The 21,979-nt window shown below is 38.4% G+C and overlaps 1 protein-coding gene across 1 annotated transcript in view; it reads right to left on the reverse strand.

The window, feature by feature from the left end:
• Positions 1 to 130: 130 nt before the first annotated feature.
• The window catches only part of LOC149275962 (receptor-type tyrosine-protein phosphatase kappa-like), a gene marked incomplete at its 3' end in the record, with an annotated part of 88,995 nt that continues 67,146 nt past the window's right edge, over positions 131 to 21,979 (reverse strand). Inside the window, exons 7-8 of the mRNA XM_089504076.1 lie at positions 14,411 to 14,585; positions 131 to 424 (exon numbers count right to left, since the gene is read on the reverse strand). Of these exons, the coding sequence (XP_089360202.1) occupies positions 131 to 424; positions 14,411 to 14,585 (469 nt within the window). The remainder of the gene's footprint in view (positions 425 to 14,410; positions 14,586 to 21,979) is intronic.

Below are 21,979 nucleotides of genomic sequence, written 5' to 3' on the forward strand. Positions count from 1 at the left end.
GGATGTGTTTAGCCATGCCCACTGTCAGCCCATTTACACTATGAATGCCACAGATGTAGGTTCTAGGGATTGACTGGGGATGATGCAGGCAGCTGCAATGCACCACTGCATATTTTTGTTTTTCACCTACCTGCACACTTGGTCCTTGTAATAAGTGGAGGACCAGGTTGTCCCGTGCCACCTTCTCCTGGCCTTGTTAGAAGAACCCGAATCTCATACTCCGTGTCAGGATCTAAATGCCAAAGCTTATAGGTGGGAGCATTCACTGCATGGGTTTCTGTCCATGTACCACTGGTCATCCTGTATTCCACCTCTTTCAATATGATGGGACCATCACCGATGATAGAGTTGGCATTTAGCTGAATCAGCAAGTATGTAGGACCAACGCCAAGGAGTTGTGGTGGAGCAATTGGTCGGGGTGGCTCTGTAAAGGGAAAAAAAATATATTCAATATATATTCAAATGTTAAAGTGGAAGGACAGTTACAGCTTGTGCTGACACAATAGAATTAGAACGCAATTAGAACTCAAATGCTACTAAGCCTTTCAAAGGACATGCATATTTTCATAGTACTGCTATATTGTTACGTGACAATTGGTTCAAAAGCCAATTGCTAAATTAAATAGCAATATAAAAAATGTTTTCTGCAATATGAAGACCTTTTTTTTACCTTCTGTAGAAAAACTGTGAAAAATAAGAGTAACAGTAACGATGGCTGACTGTTGCAGGCCAGATGGCCACATACTCAAGGTGTTGTAACATATGCCGGAATCATGAATTTAGGTGGCACATTCATCAAAAACAAACGTATCTGTTATATAATCCAGCCTAGCCAGAGGTTTCTCAACGTGTTCCAAGGTTACAAAATGAAAAAGTCAGACGACTGTCGGTAATTCGTTGTCATCCGAACTTTCATTATTCATTTATTTAAATTGCCTTGAGCTGCAACATTTGGGTTTCAGAAGTACTTGCTTGTACCTCCTGCCTGCTAATCCTAATCAAAATGTATTTGATTGGAACAAAAATCATATAAATCCAGGGATATCATTTAACTGTGTTTGGCCTGATACATCATTGCATAACACACACACACACATTACAAAACAGTGGAGCACTTACAAGTGTTATACAGTGAAGAGGTTTGCCAAACTCACACAAAGGTTAGTATGTGTTTGAGCGGAAGTACTATAGCTTGTACAGGGACAGGCATCATATCATGCACTCGACCAAAACTTTCTACAATAGTGTGTTCATCGGCCAAAGCAAACATTCTGGGAAAAGAAAAAATCTCACGCAGTTTTGGCTGCAGGGAACCTTTATTTTAAGAGCACAAAGTGCCATTTCAGTTGGGCTGCTAAAACAATGGGGTATATTTTAAAAGAAAATTAGGGAGGAGGGAGACGTTAAAATTTTAATTTAACTTTATATTTATATAAGAAAAAAGGGAGGAAATAAAAAAAAAAAAAAAAAAATCACCTTTACTACATATCATTGAGAGACAGTCTAAAAATAACTTAATACACAGAATAATATGAAAGGGGCAGAACAGACTTCTTGTCTTCTTGCCAGATGACTGAAACATTCACTTATTTGCTTCGATTAATTAGTATACATCAGTAAGTGGTGCACAAGATGGAATAATTTCCCCCTAAAAGCAGTACATTCCTCCATGTACGCAGTTAAGAAATATGATTTTAAATAAATACATGCAACTTGCAAGTTAAAGAAACTTAATGTTTATCAAACAGGGTGGAATTAAAGCGACACAAAGAGGGGTAATAGACGTCCATGGATACACTCCTGCAATATCATAACCCCCCAACACTTAAGGTGTTTTTTGGGTTCACTGCTACACAGGCTATATGTATTCCCCAAGAACTTATCAAATATGTAAAAATATTTATGGGCAGATGGGAAGAACTACGGGCAGCCAAAGGAATTTGGAAATTGCTACATCCGGTTCTTGCTTTCAGAGGTCTATATTTCTAAACAAGACTTGTGTGGGTAATAAACCACAATGGTACATGTAACAAGAGCCACAGTATGCCACCTATGATGGTACTGAAAGACCAAACTGAGCGCTGCAGTGTAATAGGGAAGCTAAACTAAAACCTAATATAAAAACAAACCGTAACTGTGGAATGCTTGGAAATACTGGATAACATAAGCATGATGGATGGGAGTTACCTAAAACTCCTAGCTATACATTTTCATAATTATACTCTAAAATCATTGAAGCATGCATTTTAAACATTTGTATGTAAATATTTAATGTGACAAACATTAAGGTATGCAGTTTGTCTTTGAGATGTATGAGAGTATTTGATGGCACATAGAAATGTGTGATGACCACAGAAAGTATGACAAGTTCTTCCAAAGTGTCCCACTTTGGGACCCAAATGCCTCATTTCTCTTTCTTCCCCTCACAACGTTTAGTGGGTATGAACGTACTATGTTGTACAGCCCTACAATTCTCATTTCACACATACAAACATTTCAGCGGTGTTTGTGTTTAGCTGTAATTTTCTTCTCTCTCATTTACTGAACTCTCGCCAACAAGATATTTTTCCGTGATGTGTCTGGCATGTCAATTGCCGTAAAGGGGTTAAAAAATACATAAATACGTCTTACCTTACCTTACATAACTAGCTACCAAAAGCACATAAGCTTTGGTAAAGCCTCCCCATTGCCACGGCTCTAAACAGACCCTTTAAAACAAAAGTGTCCATCTCTGACCATATAAAACACTTTTCACTTAACATTTTAGAAACTATGTTTGTAAAGTCATAAATCAAAATATCTATCCATGTAATCACAGGACAAAAGCTATACAGAATACAGTGAAGAGTATACCCTGGAACTTCTCCAGGTGAACTGCTTTTTCACCCAATTGTCTTCTTTATCAGGGAAGGGAAATTACTTGACCACACCCACTACCGCCTCTCTCCACACATCCCTCCCATTCTCCACCTACTACAGACTAGCCCCTCCCCTGTACAAACCAACCCCTCCTAAGGGCTCTGGGTAACCTATGCTAGGGAGTTCCAAACACGTTCTACCTCCATGAATGCTTTAGGTTTATAGAAAACCATAGCGGAGGTAACACGCATTACCGCATTAGCATGTGCACTTTGTTGAGGGGAAAAAAGGCAGTAGCATTTTTATAAGCACCCTCCTGTCCCTATAAATTATGTATGCAGTTTAATCAGTTAGCAATTTAACTAGTAATTGTTCTTTACAACACAGACACACACAATACATATTTATATATCAGAGAGATTAGTATACACCAAAAACTCCCTCAGGTTGAACAGGTTTCATCTTGAATCCTAAAAGATCAGTTCGGAGTTTCTAATATCTTTTAATATATTATTTTAGCCTGCCAATGTGCACAGGCAATAAAAAGGATTCTGCGTTATTGGGATAACATTGTAATCTTATAACGTATTGGGAGAGCCATAATATGTATATGATTGCGCTACCAAATAATTCTTAGAAGTATTATACAGAGCATATAAACATAATATTTAAATAACAGCCATGACAGAAAAACTTGCAGTTTAAAGTGGATATGTCACATTCGCCAAATCCTACCTCACAGTTCGGTACACTAAATAAACCTAGGCGATATTTTTTAGAGATCAAAATAAGCAATATATATGTATTAGAAACCCACTTTACATGTATGCCATGGGAACAGCCATAATAATTTACTGTTCTTATGACGTGTAATTTCTCCTTCCCATTATTACTGCTTTACTTTGGCAACTGAATGGATTTAAATATACATGAAATATACATACATTATATATATATATATATACATATATATTATATATACACACACACACACACACACACACACAGGTACACTAACAGGAAATTAAATGATAAATATTGACATTCTACTGTATTAACTGATCAGCAGGATTGTTACATTGCTGAAATGTTTTGTTTAGAAAACACATTTGTTTTCTAAAGGTTCATATCTAGCTATATTATCTGTAATCTGATTCAAGTTATCCTGTTACAATTCCCACCGCTCATAAACCACGTCACTCCATCACGCAAAAGGATTACACCGATATGCATACACATGCACTACAATATTTCATTAAAGTAGTTAGTTGTACTTTTTATGCAGTTGTTTGGAAAGATGTAACAATGATTTCTAATTCTTTATGCATCATACATTTCACAAACCACAGACACATTCATGTATATTGTGTTACCATCTTCTAATTATCAGGTGTTGAGTACCTTTTTGACACTACAAATGTAATCACATGAAAAATCAGTTTTCAAAAAAAATTCTTAGAATTCAAATTTTCACATGTTTTCAGACAGCTTCATATTAGTCATGTGTATGTGTTCTAGCTCTGTTCTTAGCCCACTCTACTAGACAAACACCATGCTGCTTATTGCATGGCATTGTGGTAAACAATAGAATGACTCAGTCTTCACCACCCAGATGGCTCCTCTGACTAAGGAATGGAATGGGAACAGAAATTTGCTGTATCTCTTTAAGGCTAGTGGCTGATTTATGCAGCTGCACACTATACTTCTATATCAGCCGATGTTACCGCATATAGAAGCGCAGCAAGCGTCGCCTGAGCAACAAAAAATGTACTTACTCCAGACACCGAAAATATGCAAATGTTAAAAGCCAAGGGAGGAAAACCCACTATGGCACCAATAAAGCATATTTTATATTACTTTTAATCTAACTTCAATTAACTACTGAAGATAGAACCTCCACTTATTAGAGGGGTTATTTTAAAAATAAATAAATAAATCCGATTTGCCCTTTTTGAGACCGATAGTTTGACAACAGATTACAGGAAGAGATAAATGGGGTCGCATCTACTCTCTGGCGCTACAGAGGTTAACTAGGAAGTTATCCTTTTGAACTGTACATCTCCGCACACACAAGATCTCTCCGCTATAATGCTGGTGGAAGCATTTAATCTTTGTGACATGCCACTTGCAGACTTCTTGAATTGCTGAAACTGGAATTATTTCACATCAGAAACTGCTAACTTCTGCATGCTGAATTTCCTATCCTATGCATCACTGTGGCATTTTGTTCACCTTGATTCAAAACACTGAGACCATCATTTTATTATCTCCTTCAAGTAATAAGTAAAATTGGGGACTGACTTTAGCAGACTGTACAGAGGGCTTGTTAAACGGGTAGCAGTGCATATACCTAAGCATACATACAGCGTGCAGTGATCAGATATGAGGTCATTTGATCCTTTATGTGCCAGAGGGATAAGTAAACTGTCCTATGCTACTGACTTCTGATGAGTGACTGACATGGCTAATAGTCATACCTGGGAACTCTCAGGGTTTGAATGCCAAATCTAAGAGTTTTTGCCCTAGTCTCAAAGAGAAGGGGCAAATCCTCAGGGTCACAGAGTGCGGAGCTGACTCTTGTTCTACATGGCTGTGATGATATAGAAGGCTTCTAATTGGGGCTTTTGCTACCAGTATGTGATGGTTGATTTCCCTAATTAAATGCAGGTGATTTCATGAAGTGTATCTTTAAATAATAAGTCAAGGTTCCTGTGAGAGCCGGTATTGGAGCCATTTGGTTAATACATTTCACGAATCACTACATAGAATCTTCACTAAAAGGTATTACAGGGTTAATATAAAGTCTCAGGGTCATCTCATTTAGAAAGTTCCAAGGTATGCCAATAGTGTTTCTAGGGCGGTCTATGATTTAATTACTAACTTGAATTCTATGGTAAGAGAAATTGGTGGTGGTGGTAGTGTTAGCAATCTAGGCCATTTATATGATTGTGTCAACACTGACAATCGAGAACTTGTGGTAAGGGACATATCCGCAAAGAACTGCATGTAATGCTCAAGCATATCTACGTATCTAATATATGACAGTCCCACCCTATTAAAGATTAGTCAATGCCAAGGGAATTTTACCAGTCTTGGTCAATAAGAATAGTGGATATGGGTTTGGAGGTGGCATATTACTTTTTCTAATCATTAGGTCAAGAAATGTGCTGTTTGGGTAAAAGTACCCCAAAGAGTTCATGAGAGCACACAATGAATCAATTTAAAGAGTTACAAAAACTCATTAGTAGTATGTTGCTTTCATGAAAACCTGTAACTGTCCAAGTGAGCTCTGTATCATGTAAATACAAAACCTCCTAAATCTGACAAGCTATTTTTTCCCCTTTAGTCCAAAGTCAACAACTTTGGTCATAACATCCCTTAATGACTCAGGACGCACATGGCTATTTTTTTGATAACAAAAGTGCCTGAAGATACACAAATTTCAGCAAACCTACTAGTTGGCTTCCTAGGACACCAGACCTGGGGGCCACTACTTTAATCAAGAGGGCACCTTTGCTTGATACTGATGTGTAAAGAATGACATTATGAACAAGGAAGTAAGTTAAAGTGTCAAATTAACAAAAGTATGGTGAGCCTCTCCGATAGCTCAGCATGGAATTTTCACAATCCTTAACTTCCTGAACCAAATCTGGTGTAATTGAGGGATGCATTGATTTATATGAAAAAAATGTATATCTCTTTAAATGGCTTCCATTATAATGAATTAATTGAGCGAGAACTGTTAATAGTATAATTCCACATCTAGGATTAAGACCAACAGTCCCGCCCAGCTACTAACAACACAGTGTATAGTGTGAGCAGATTAACTGGAATCATCTGTGGCAGTGTCTAGTGTTACCAGCAATGAAAGAATAAAACAGATTGATAACAGTCTTTGCAAGTATTTGCTTAAAAGGGTCAACTATAAAACCAACAACATTTCATGTGAAAGCATAAATGAAGAGTTTGGCTAAACAAATGTATTTAATAATCAATGTTCACAAGAATATGATGATGATTTAACAAAGTGTATTATGCGTATACTATTTAACTTTTCTATAGGTTGCTTCAAATAGATAACCATTCAACTATATTCTCTGCAAATGTATAGATATTTTTATAGTTGTATGCAGACAGCACAGATATTAATTATGTCAGTGAGAAAGATAAATCTACAGCCCTCTCTCATCAACATGATAATATAATTACTGGGAAACATAAAATGTGTCCATGCATAAAGAAAAAGAGCACAGGCAATTTTAGAAGATAAATGTATTGAATTAAACGCAAATCATATTACAATTGTAGCATTCAATTTTGCACTAGAGATGTCTATCACTGTCCTTGTTTCAGGTCTTCTAGGATGATTCCTGTTATATTTTATTTATATAGCACCAACAGACTGCATAGTTATATAAAATAGGTTATATAGACAATAACAAATATAGCCAGAGATTCATATTTATGGAGCAACTATTTAATCTGACAAATGTATAATCAGACATGTATCATTTTACAGTAGCCGTTTAGGAAAGGGCCCAGGGATAGGTTAAGCCAAGTGGCCTTTTTAGCCTCTGTCCTCCCTCCAGTAAATAACATATATACTGTACTAGCACACATATTTACATACACTCCTGCAAACAAACATTCCCTCTATATATCCCCTCACTTAGATATACATACTCATGCCAAAACACTTACCCATACAAACTCATGCTAACACACACACACAAGATTTTTAGCCTTATTTCTCACCTCAAGGATGGGGCAGCCATACATTAGATAACAGCATTTTTAACAAGAACATAGGGTATTAACTAAAAGCCCTGAAAACAAAGCCACTCTCACGCTATCTAAAAGTTTCCTACCTTCTCGCCAGACCAGTTTCGCATCTTCAGTCCTTAATCTGGTATCTTCTTTCTTCGTCTGCATCTCCGCAGACATAACCTGGCAACTTCCACCAAAATGGCAGCGCTGCGGTGACGTCCTCCCCGGATCCTCCAATCGAGGGAGATGACGTCACCACAAGCGGCAACACTTTTGCAGAAGTTTCCGGGTTATGTCCACGGAGATGCGGATGAAGATAGAAGATACCAGGTTAAGGATTGAAAATATAATAGAGAGAAAAGAAGGAAGATAGAAGATACAGAAAAAGGCTATTCAGCAGAGAAGGTGGGAAGCATTTAGAGAGCGTGAGAGGGAATGAGATTAAATCTGGGCACAAATTTTCAGCTATACCGAATGGGCAGGGAATGTAATTGGTTGCACAAAAAATTTTTTGTTGTGTACATAAACCCTTTCATATCATTTATATAGGGAAATCATACTCAAACCACCTCTCCCTGAAACACTACCTGACAAATGATTTACAAATATACAGAATTTTTCAGACTCCATTACAAATTTCAGCTACGGACTAAACAACTCTTTCTAGCCGCAATTTAGACATACAATCCAATTATCCATTTCATTTTCATTTCCACAGTGTGGGTTAGATCATTTATCATGTTTGACGATAAAGATCAGAAAAGCACATGGAAAAAGGGACTTCTCATGTAACAAATTACCTACGACATTAGCATAGCTTACATGATCCTGTCAGCGAGTTCTCTGAAAAACTAAGAGGTAATTCAATTTACAATGTGCTGAAGTGTTTGACAGGCTATTTTACCTTAACAGCTGCCAAAAACAATAATAAAAGCCCTGAGCCACTGAAATTTCATAAATACTGTGAATTAGTTCTTTATTATAAGGGGTAGTAGAAGTATTATTAAACACTCATCTACAGACACCAGACAAGCCAGAAGGCTTGCTTTTCCCTCAGAAATCTCATGGTGCTTTCACAACCACAAGGGATTCTGGGTAGGCACATGCAAATAAGGTTAACAATTATCACATTTGCCTCTATATCCACTTTATACATGGATTCCTTGAAAGTAACTGCCCGCTGTACAAGACAGCCTTTAGACAAAACTCAGGAAGAGGTACAATAGCCAGATCACCACTCATGGACAGCTGTTTCATCCTTCATGGGACTCGTCAGCATGAGGTTGTGATACTGGCTTAAAAGTTGAGGCTTGGGGTAACTAAGAAATATCATTACATAAGTTATGGTGGGTAAAAGGTGATGGAAACCCTTCCACTAAAATTTAAGGGGTAGTAGAAGTATTATTAAACACTCATCTACAGACACCAGACAAGCCAGAAGGCTTGCTTTTCCCTCAGAAATCTCATGGTGCTTTCACAACCACAAGGGATTCTGGGTAGGCACATGCAAATAAGGTTAACAATTATCACCTTTGCCTCTATATCCACTTTATACATGGATTCCTTGAAAGTAACTGCCCGCTGTACAAGACAGCCTTTAGACAAAACTCAGGAAGAGGTACAATAGCCAGATCACCACTCATGGACAGCTGTTTCGTCCTTCATGGGACTCGTCAGCATGAGGTTGTGATACTGGCTTAAAAGTTGAGGCTTGGGGTAACTAAGAAATATCATTACATAAGTTATGGTGGGTAAAACTTAAATTTTAGTGGAAGGGTTTCCATCACCTTTTACCCACCATAACTTATGTAATGATATTTCTTAGTTACCCCAAGCCTCACATTTTAAAAACAGCTACAAGACAAAAGTACCAGAAATAACAAGAATCCCTTACAGGGAAAAACATTGAATTCAACTATTGTAAGGAATGAAGTCTTGCCACTAACTGCAAATGATTTCAAGAAAATAATTTCAAGTAAAATAGATGCTCACAACGAACTGCAATATCCTTGGTAGATTTGACGTGAGAAGCTTACAAAAAATTAATGAGTATGAAATGGGATATTTTAACCTCAGCCTGACATTTTACATCAAAAACAACAGAAAAAGGAAAAACAAAGATATAACCTTTTACAGCTGCAAAGGTTCTACCACCATCATTTTATTATTCCAAAGCATTCCAAGCTGTTTCATAGAAATTGGGCTTTAAAATATAAATATGAGAAAAAAACCCATGTATCATGCTTTAGATTTGTTTAAGAATGACAATGATTCCCTAAGCCTGCTGTGAAATGTTAGTAAGTGACCTGAGAAGTTGAATATCGGTGGCAGCAAAGATTAAGAAAACATGCACCTTTGTACTGTTCTCTAACTTTTTAGATAATAAAGTATGTTTTAATTTACCATTTACTGCAACTACCCACAAATTTGCACAACAGGGTAGGAAGTGCTGTCCAAATATCGGTCCGGTCCATAAATACCTTTTGGTGGCCTTGAAAGCTTGAGAACGTCCAATGGTGTACTAAAGCAAGAAAATAAGTCACCTTACCATTACGACCATTGCCGAAAATACTGGCAAGTACTGAGGTACGCATCAAGAGCAAACCCACTGCTATTTGTACCGCATGTTAACCTCTTAAATAAACATAGCAAAAAAGTATTGTCCAAAATGAAAAAGAAGCAACCAGTTAAAATGATAAAAATAGGATAGGCACAAGGCAGGAGACAGCCTACGGGGGTAACATCCAGCAGCTAGCTGGGTTACTGCCTATTTTAAAGCAAACATAGTTATTTTATTTATGGCCCAATATGGTGTCACATAAGTATTCCATCAACAAAGATAGGCTCCACCAAGCAGAAAATATATAGTAAAGCTCAACATGATGAGGTAGCAGTGTGAAAATGATGACAAAGTAAATTGTGTGTGTTTTTCCTCATCCTCTGGCTATGTTAACACCCAGATCAATATTATGCAGTTCAAGCAAAATGGGAAAATTCATTTGTTATAAAAAAAAAAAAAGAACTAGAAAAAAAGGAGAAAGAAAGCAAGCAGCCATGGGCATGCCCTGTCATTTCGTCTTTGGAAGGAAATGCACTAATAAACTCTTGCCCTTAGGTCATCGTTCACAATGGGCAATATGCTGCCAAGTCATATTAATGGCAATTCGTATCAGTGGCCCCAAACTTTCCCTTAAAATTATCATCTTTCCACTGCATAAAGCAGGATGTCAGATTTAACGTGCCACCGAGATACAGGGGCTGTCATCATGGTTAATCCTTAACATTGCCTTCGCACAGATGAAGCTGAATACCCACCACCCTCCAATCAGGGATTAAGACATATATTTGATGGTTAATGTTATTTCCTTTGTGTACAGCCAAGAGTTCACACAACATAAGTGCATTTTTCTTATTATTAGAATGCATTGCCATATATTGTTTTTAAGGCAAACGGTGGAACCAAGAAAACTACTTAGGTCTACTGCATGCTTGGTCCTCCAAGGGTGAAACCATACATTTGGGACCATACATTTTGGTCCCAAACTCACATATTGGCAAGGAATATGGTACTGCTGCTTAATCGTCTTTAAAGTAACATGGGCTAATTCTAACAGTGTTCCTGTAAATTGACCACATAATGAGGAACTTCTGGCCACACTATGCCCCCCAAAATCTTCTTCCAAAAGATATACTGTAAATACCTATCTAAAGAAAGACATACATAACTTTGGGAGCATTCTATTTCCATTAGTTTCACTTTGGAATAAATTTAATTAGCTAACAGGTAATTAAGGTCATTAACTCATCTGTAATACTTACACTACCAAGTGAATTACCGTATGGTTTGCTGTAATCAAGAGACAGCTGGGGATTTCTAAAGACTTTTCATTACTAATGAAGACTTTTGTTAGGACACGCTGAGAAGGCTCACAAATACAGACAAGTACACATTTATAGAAAAGATAGGTGACTGCTTAGTGAAATCTCTTTGTACAGCAAATTATAAAGCTCACGAATGATGCTTAACATATAAAGCTTGGAGAGTCAGCGTCTGAGTGTATGATACATCAGATTTCAGGTTAGAGCGATGGACAAATCCTGGGTCTACTCACTAACAATCAGACGTTGGCTACATTATGTAATGATCAGTCCATAAATTGGCGGTGTCAATGCCAGCACTACTAACAAAAGCATCAGGAAACAAATATTAGTTGTGATGGGATTAGGGCTGCAACTAACGATTATTTTAATAATCGATTAGTTGGGCGATTATTTTTTCGATTAATCGGATAAAAATGTTAATTTTTTTTCTATTTAAAATAATGTAATAAAAAACGTACAATTTACACTTTCATCTCTTTATTGCAATGGCCTCTCTCTATTCACCTTCTTATTTTACTGACATAATAATAAAAGCTACAAGAACCCAAACACAGTGTTTCTCAAACTAGGTTTTAATACAAAGTTATTAGTAAATATTAATTCATATGTTAACTATTTTTCATATTTAATAAAAACTATGAGAAAAAAGCCTTGTTTACATTTTTTTTATTTACCAAACTGCCCCCGGTTATGCACATCTGACCCCCAGCTTGCCACTCTGCCCCCATATATGCCTTATACCTCTTATATGCCAGTGATATGCAACTGAGCCCCCTGATATACCTTTTACCCCCAGATATGTTTTATGCCCCCCTGATATGCCTAATATCGATATGCCTTATACCCCCTATATGCCACTGAGCCCCCTGATATACCTTTTACCCCCAGATATGTTTTATGCCCCCCTGATATGCCTAATATCGATATGCCTTATACCCCCTATATGCCACTGAGCCCCCTGATATACCTTTTAGCCCCAGATATGTTTTATGCCCCCCTGATATGCCTAATATCGATATGCCTTATACCCCCTATATGCCACTGAGCCCCCTGATATACCTTTTACCCCCAGATATGTTTTATGCCCCCCTGATATGCCTAATATCGATATGCCTTATACCCCCTATATGCCCTGAAATTCATAATACCCCCCATACACCACTATAACTCACCCATACACCACTCTGGCTCCTCCCCCTCCCATACACCACTCTGGCTCCTCCCCTCCCATACACCACTCTGGCTCCTCCCCCCTCCTATACACCACTCTGGCTCCTCCCCCTCCCATACACCAATCTGGCTCATCCCACTCCCATACATCACTTTGGCCCCTCCCATACACCACTTTGCCCCCTCCCATACTCCACTCTGGCTCCTCCCCCTCCCACACATCACTCTGCCTCCTCCCCTCCATCACTTTGGCCCCTCCCCCTCCCATACATCACTTTGCCTCCTCCCCCTCCAATTCTCCACTGTGGCCCCTCCCCCTCCCATACATCAATTTGCCTCCTCCCCCTCCCATACTCCACTCTGGCTCCTCCCCCTCCCATACACCACTCTGGCTCCTCCCACTCCCATACAGCACTCTGGCTCCTCCCACTCCCATACAGCACTTTGGCCCCTCCCATACATCACTCTGGCTCCTCCCCCTCCCATACATCACTTTGGCCCCTCCCCCCTCCCATACTCCACTCTGCCTCCTCCCCCCTCCCATACTCCACTCTGCCTCCTGTCAGCCACGGAGGTTCACAAGACACCAGGGAGCCGGGTAGAGAGGCAGAGTGCCGTATGGGAGGGGGAGGAGCCAGAGTGGTGTATGGGAGGGTGGCTCCCATACACCCCTCTGACTCCTCCCCCCTCCCATACACCGCTCTGCCTCTCTACCCGGCTCCGTTACTGACAGGAACTTTCACTGCAGCTTCATAGAAGCCTCAGCGTAAGTGAAGGTGAGTAACGGAGGCTGTTTGTGCGATGCAGACCCCCACCGGCTGACAGAGAGGATGATCCTCTGTCAGCCGGTGGGGGTCTAAACGATGCGCACAGACAGCCTCCGTTACTGCCCTTCACTTACACGGAGGCTTCTATGAAGTCAGTAACGGAGCCGGGTAGAGAGGCAGAGTGATGTATGGGAGGAGGGAGGAGTCAGAGGGGTGTATAGGAAGGGGGAGGAGTCAGAGGGGTGTATGGGAGGGGGAGAGAGACGGAAGTGAGAGACCAGCCGACAGTGAGGGGAATCCAGGTCCCCTGCAGCGTTGCGGGGGATCTGGATTCTAGTGTTATAATCCGATCTCTGTTTGAGGTCGGATTATAATTTTTATAATCGATAAAAATCGATTCGATTAATCGATAATGAAAATCGTTGACAACGATTTTCATTATCGATTATTATCGATTTCATCGATTAGTTGTTTCAGCCCTAGATGGGATTCTAAAGGACTTCCTTCCCTGCATGGCTGGTCAACATAGACCACAATATCAGCATGCACTGCAACAGTTTTTACTCAAAATCTCAAAACAATCACATGCATACGGTAAAAAAAATAAAAAAATAGCTACAAACAACTATAAGTTACTACCAGGTGAACTATCACTCCTCACAAGAGCACTTAAGTACTTTTAATATTTACATACATTAACTTTTGAACTGTTACAGAACAAAGAGGACCTTCTTGAGGCATAGCCTGCAGTATTATGTTTGATTTTTAGCAGTGTGTTGGCCAGCAAACCTTGGGGCTAACTATACGTCTAACTATAGATCTGTAATGACGATGATGGGAGGAAGTAGGGTATCTTCAAGGCTATAAACAGTGACACAAAACAAATAATGGGTTCAGGTTAACAAACTTGAACCGTCCTGCTGTAATAAATACAGTACTGAGTATGCATTAAGAAAAGTACTTACCTCGAACAATAAGCTGTGCAAAATTTGAAACACCAGATCCCCTTTCAGATTGCGTTACACATCTGTACAGGTCTTCGTCAGCCTTAGTTACCTCTCGCAACCTAAAGGAGGCTGCAAATCTTCTGTGGTTGATATTTTTTGTTTGGGCCACCGGAATATCTTCTCCATTTCGCCTCTGTATAAATAATTTGCATGACCGTCAGATTATTATTATTATCAGAGTACCAAGACAAAATGCAAAACAATCTAACAGAAATGATTTCTGCTATCACCCAATGAGTAGTACATAGAACCACTAAATGCTGTGACATTACACAGTTACAAAGTTTATTAGGTTGAAAAAAGACAAAAGTCCATCAATTTTAACAATTCCGCAAAACCGTATTAGTTGATGCAGAAGAAGGTAATGTCATCTCAAAGGGAAGAAATTCCTTCGACTGCAAGGCAGTTGGACTCACCTTGGATCAACATGACCTTATCTGCTCATGAAATGCATCCAGGGTTATTACACGTATAAAAACATCCAAACATTTTGTGGATTTATTAATTGAATTGGCCAAAACTACTTCAGGTGACAGTCTACTCCACAATTTAACTGTCCTAACAGCAAAGAAACCTTCTCTATGTTTAAGACAAAAAACACCTTCCAATCTTAAGACAACTGACCTTGAACATACTTGTAAAGGTTTATCATATCACCACAAAGATATATTTTGCCTTTTTTTGAAAGTTGGATAGCAGCATGCTCATATAGACAAACTACAGACAGTTTTTTTGTGTTTTTTTTGCGCAGTCTTGTTTTCACTAAAAGGTTAGTAATGAATTCCCATGTTTGATTTAAAATAAATTCTATCCCAAAACTAAAGGATTATTTCAAAAGAGAATACAATTAACAAAATACTGGGGACTGCAAGTCTGTTCAAGTCTCAGAATTAGCACTTGCTATTGAGACTCATGAGTGAAAATTGAGCCAAGAGCAAGTAGAAATAACGAACAAAGGTCTTCAGGTCTGGACAGAATATAAAGATCATATACAACTCCGCACTGTACAAGATGAATATGTTATACACTGCAGGCTGATGGTAACACAAATGTTAAACAATTATCTCCTTCTCTTTAAATGTGGCCACTCCGTCCCAATTTCTCCCTGCATCTGTTGCATTGGCACAATTGATGGCTTAGCTATGCATACAAAGCCATTTTTTTTTTATTTTCACAGTAAAAAATCTCAGCTTATAAACCCTGCAATACAATCAAGCATTGCTTAACAAAGTCACAGAGTAAGCCAACTGGCTCCTAATAAAAGGAGGAATTGCAGCTTTAATCACGTGGCCAAGGGCCTGTGACATCTGCTTCTATGAGATAAACACAAAGAGCCCTGATATGCTTCTTACAAATACAGGTTATTTCCACATCCACGTGTTAGGAGAAATGTACATTCCTTTCATTTCTCTCACAACACATCTAAGAAGGAAAATTAAATATGCTACAATAAAGAACATACACCATTTTTTCTTTTTACCGTTGAGTAAATAAGTCCAATAGCCTGTCAGCATACCTGGGAATTTTTTGGATGCCCGAAACCCTGCTTGCGGGAAGCAGATAGGAGGTCCCACTGGCGTCGAGGGAGGCATGCCATTGTTGGAGGGGAAATGGGTGGAGAGTAGGGCCATGTGCCGAAACCCGAGAGCTCTCAGCTATGCCTGTTCGTGATAACTATACTTTTGTTATATATTACGTATATGATAGCTTAGTATAGAGAGAAAAGTGAGAGCAAATGTTTATTATGGCTATTATATAAAGTGCTGTGCAAAAGCTTTAGGCAGGCGTTAAAAAATGCTGTAAAGCAAGAATGCTTTCAGAAACAATTATCATTTAACAAAAAAAAAATCAAATCAATCTACCATACACTCATCTACTGTCCAGAAAAGCTTGGTCAAAAGTGGTCATCATGGAAGACTTATGGCCAAAAAGCCATACCACCGACATGGAGACAAAGCAACTCACCTATTACCAAAAACAAAGGAACTGTGGGGCAGAAAAAGAGCATGATGAATCAAAATATGAAATACTTAGCTATGCACAAGGCAGTTTGTTCTCCAAAAGTCTGGAAACTGTGTTTGAAGGTAACAATGAGGCATGATGGAGGTTCCTTTCAAGTTTGGGGCTGCATTTCAGTTTGGGGCTAAAATACCATCAGGGAGGCAATTTTATTCACCAGAATATATCCTGCAGCATGACAATGACCCCAAACATATAGCCTAAATCATTAGGAACTATCTTCAGGGTAAAGACGAACAATGAGCCCTGGAAGTGATGGTTTTGTCTCCTGATCTCAACATCATTGGGTCTGTCTGCGATTACATTGCGAGAGAAAAGTAACTGAGGCTGCCTAAGTCCACAGAAGGACTGTGTAGTTCCTTGAAAAATGTTGTGTACCTAGAATTGATGCCGTTTTTAAGGCAAATTGCGATCACAACAAATATTGATTTGATTTCAATTTTCTTATGTTCCTTAACTTTGCATTTTGTTAACATGTCTGTTTCTGAAAATATTCCTACTTTATAGCACTTTTTGACAGTACTATATGTAACATATATATATATATATATATATATATCAATTTGGTTTATCAATAGCTTACTATATGCCTTGTTAGATTGGTGCCCAAACAAATATGGTCTGACATTACACTGTCATTATTTTCTAAAATTTTGTTTGGTACCAGTTTAGCATCAACCACTGCCTCTTGTTTATAAGATGTATACAGAATTTAGATTTAGGGTCTTGTCTTGGGTGGCCCTCCTGAGCTATCCTACCCGTTTAAACATTCCTCTCAAGCACATTTGAGAGGAAGGAGCCTGTCAAAATATATTACAAGTGAGAAATTTCTTTGTCACTTGATCTGAACATTTTATCAGTAAGTGCATAAATCAGCATGTACCTTGCTTAAGTACTCCCAATACATCATCTGCTTACTGACCCTGATATATCAAGGAAGAGATAGGAGTCAAGAACTTCAAACCTCTCAGGAGTTTAATCAAAAGCATGCACAGCTTACCAAATATGATACTTATTTCTATATAATAAAAGGGCAGAGAAGCCAACAGAGAAAACTGTGGAAAATTAAGGAGATGAAGGTCAGAATAAAGTTCCCATTAAGTGCAACCAGATAATTGTTTAGTGCACCATTTTCTCATGGAAACGGCTGGAGACACTTCAGGTATACCTGAAAACTCCCCATGGTTAGCTGCCTGTAACTCCCACTCTCCTACTACTAAGACAAACAAAACAAAAGTCTATAGAAAAGTCTGAGAAGGAATTCTACCCCTTGCTATATGGGTTAAGGAATCCCATATCCAGCAAATACACTTGAGTAGTTTGGTTAAGAAGTCTAGAGTGGACGCGAACTGGATACAGTGTTCCTTCAATGTCCTTCATTCTATACCATCAATAAAGTGTTTAAAAACACCAGTCCAAGTGATTAAATATAACTATTTCCTACTCCTGTTTCTGCAATGACAATATTCCTTTAACAGTTTTTTTTGCCACTTAATTAGGATACACCAGCCGGCAACATCAGTAATTCAAAGCATCATTCTCAATAAAAAAAAATTTAATTACATTGAGTTAATATTTTAAGCGACCTCATATTGATGCAAAAATGCTTCAGGGGGAACAAGGGATATGTAACATTGTCTAAAACTATTTTAGCAAATGGAAGAATGAAATATTGGCTACAAGGACAGTAGCTGTAAATTATTCATGTACAGCTAAAAGTTCAGCTCCTGGTGGAGAAAAGTTCATATATGAAGAATAAATTGCATTTGCACTCAATGCAAAGACATTTTTTTTATTTTTTAAAGTCAGAGCTTGTGTTAAATTGAATCAGAATTTACTTTTTCTGCTCTATATCTGGTTTGGGTGTATTCCACAAACCCCAAGTGGCTCAACATCCACTCATATATTTGGATCATTGTCACATACATAATTACTACTACGATGGGTGTTTTACCTTCCAGTTTGTCTTTTGTTAGTTTTTAGAAGACCGTCTATTTTGACAAAGCTTAAATTATGCAGTATACTGTAGCATTATACATCTGTCTGTATTGGCTTTAAATAACCGTGTCAATGAGACAATAGCGTATTTGAGATGACGCTGAAAAGGTTTATTTTTCTTTCATTACCATTTAAAAAAATATATAGATATTCTATATTTAGAAACTGGTTACTCAAAATATTCTTCAAATGTCGCAAAAGGAGGTCTAAACATGTCCCCTTTATTGTAACAGCGCTACAGAATCTGCTGGCGCGCCATAAATAAATGCAATTTTAAGTTAAGGACAATCGTATATACGGCAATTTAATTTTAGTGACCCATTCAAGCTTTGATAAAATGAGATTTGTATTGAGAATTTTCACAGAAGCTGTTTTAGTGACATTTAAAGAGTAACATACGATGCGACTAAATTATGTTTTCTGTAGGACACAAATACAGAAAGTATCTCCAAAAAAGAACCCCTGCTGCCTTCCAGTGAAAGAAGAGAATACATCTTAAGACTTATTTTATGTTGAGCATAAGTCATGTAGTGTCTCGACCAGAATGTACTGAAGACACCAGCTGTACTGAGACAGCCTAGTATCTCATGGCAAAGCACATATCATTATAAAGTTGACACAAACAAAGCATTATAAACGATATAAGCATTGGGTATATACCGTATTCGCTCGATTATAAGACGACCCCCCAAAATCTAGTAAATGTTAATTCATGTAAACTATGTAAACTATATTTTTTAATAAACGCTATGATTGAAAAACATTTTTTTGTTTTTATTTCCTTTTATTTTCCAACCTGCCCCCAAGTTATACACATCTGACCCCAGACTTGCCACTCTGCCCCAGAAATGCCTTATACCCCCTATATGCCACTGTGCCCCATGATATGCCTTTTAACCCTCTATATGCCAGTGTGCCCCATGATATGCCTTTTGACCACCTATGTGCCACTCTGCCTCCAGAAATGCCTTATACCCCTATATACCACTCTAGCATTTAGGGAGTTAAAAGGTGTGTTAAAAGGGAGGTGTAACGCATTTCAGGAGGCAGAGTTGAGTATAGAGGGTTAAAAGGCATTTCTGGCATATCATAGAGCTCTCGGCCTACAGAAATGCCTTATGCCCCCCCCCCAATAAAAAAACTTACCGGTGCTTCTGACTCCCTGGTGCGTAGTCGGGGTAGTAGGCACCATCCGCTGCAGCCGGAGGGAGGTGCAGTTAGCAGCGGGGGTTGTCTGCGTCCATCGCGCATACACCCTCCGGCTGTCAGAAGCACCGGTAAGTTTTGTGGGGTTTTTTTTTGGGGGGGTGGGGGTGTTAAATGGGGGGCATAAGACAGGAGCACTGCGGGGGATCTGCATCTTAGTCTCATAGTCAGACCTCATTTGAGGTCTGATTATAAGAAGACCCCGATTATAAGACGAGCATTTGCTCTGAAAAAAACCTTGTCTTATAATAAGACGATTATAAGATGGTTTTTTTTTTCAGAGCAAATACGGTAATTGATATGAGGGATAAATTAGTCCCAATGAAGCATAAGGTGGGGCTAGTGACATAACAGGGTGACACTAACCATGCATTTAATTTAGCATTACCTTCTGGGAAATTATATTATAGGCCAGCAATTCAAACACATAAGTCTGGAAGTAACAGTTGCAGCACAACCATTCCCCTATTTACGCACACTGGCTTTAGAGCGGACACATGACAGAATGACGCCAGCACGTCCAAGTCATCCTTTGTGCATTTGTGGAAACGACCAGACGATTACAGTGCAGGACATGCATTGAAAAGTTTGTTTTACATAAATGCTCTGGACCACATTGTGTACAGGAATGTGGGGTATGCGTGTATACGCAAGTGTGTGTGTACATAAATACATATATATTATTAAATGTGTGTGTATATTTTTATTCTATATATTATGCACACACATTTTGCTGTCTGTAAATTAAGAACTCTCTCCTGGAAGATTTTGATGATATTCGTGAGTTCCTTTCAAACACAGTGGAGCAATGTATGTCAACACTTTGCCTTAGCCTTGTACCTAGGTATGAAACGAAGCGACAGCTTGTCATCCATCATTAGCGCACAAATCGGTGGGCACTTTTTTCCCCAGTGGGACTCTTTTTTTTTTTTTTTTCTCTCTCGTGTATGAGAATACATGGATGGTATTAACATTTTGTGTACAATTTAAATAGGTATTAAACCCAGTTTTAACCTCCATTAGAAAGAAAATACAACCATATATGAGAAAGTATTTTACATTACATAACATAACATAGGATAGAGAATGGAGAGAGGAGGATGAGAGGCAAGAGAGACGGGCTTCCCAGTACACCCTCACCTCTAAAATGCAGCCTTAACAGCCACGTTTTAGCATTTGTAAGACATAAATAGGCCATCATGACACATTGTGAGGTAGAAACTTTGTTTTTTTGTCTAAATAAATCTGCCTGACGTTGGAACTCTTGAATGCCTGGAACCTTTATTTACCTACTGATTGCATCAAGGACAGATTGCAATCCAAATATTACCTGCCTGACACTTGTATGATTAAGTGTTTGAGTCCATCTTAACAGTTCACTTCAGCATTCATTATAGTTTTTTTAAAGTAATATTAAGACGTTTAGACTTGTACAAATTGTCAGAACTGACCTTTGGCTTAACACATTAAGATTTTCTTTTAACACTTATGCAAATTGTTATAGTTGACCTTTGACTTCACATAACTCTCTTTCCACTGCTATCGATGTAAGACCCATCATTTAATTAGTGGAATGTTAGTACGGTAGAGTATATTTGATGTACTCTTATATTTGTGGCTCCATCAGCGTATGTTATAAATCTTATAACAAATTTACATTCCATGTGATGCCTAAGATCATGGGACTACTTGGTTGTATGAACCCAAAAGCAGGAATACTCAACTTGGTAAATTTAAATATATAATAAAAGTTTTGCTACAATAACGAAAATGAAACACTAATATACATGTATGCCAGAACCAAAAAGTGAATTGAAACATGGAGTAATCCGTTATTCTGTCATGGGTGGAACTGTTACTATATTTCATTTAGGATATTATTTTGCACAGTGTTAGGGATTGACCGGGAGTTCATAACTGGAAGCAACTTGCTTTAATGAACAAAGCCTCTGAGCTTCGTCCCAGAGTAAGCAATATTTCCTGTGTTGATCGTTCTAGTTGAGGTTTTGCATGACAGTAATGCTAATGTAAAGTAGTTGAAAGCGGCATATTAAAGCTTCATGTCTGAACACAGTTTAAAAGCAGACATTCCACAAGGTTCCTAGAAGACACAATTCTCTTGTATTAGAATTATTTTGAGGGACCACGAATCATATGCTTCATGTTGCAATGACACTGTGCAAACGCTATTTTTAAAGGTCTTATTGCCAATCCTGCTCATTAAACTTGCTATACAGTAAGAAACTGGGAGGTGAAGGCAGTTTGCACTTAATTCTTATGAAACAAGTGGCCACTTGAAGCAGA

Source organism: Sceloporus occidentalis, unplaced genomic scaffold (assembly GCF_023333645.1).
Source record: "Sceloporus occidentalis isolate IW3139 unplaced genomic scaffold, rSceOcc1.0.p SCAF_254, whole genome shotgun sequence".
NCBI classification, from domain to species: Eukaryota; Metazoa; Chordata; class Lepidosauria; order Squamata; family Phrynosomatidae; genus Sceloporus; species Sceloporus occidentalis.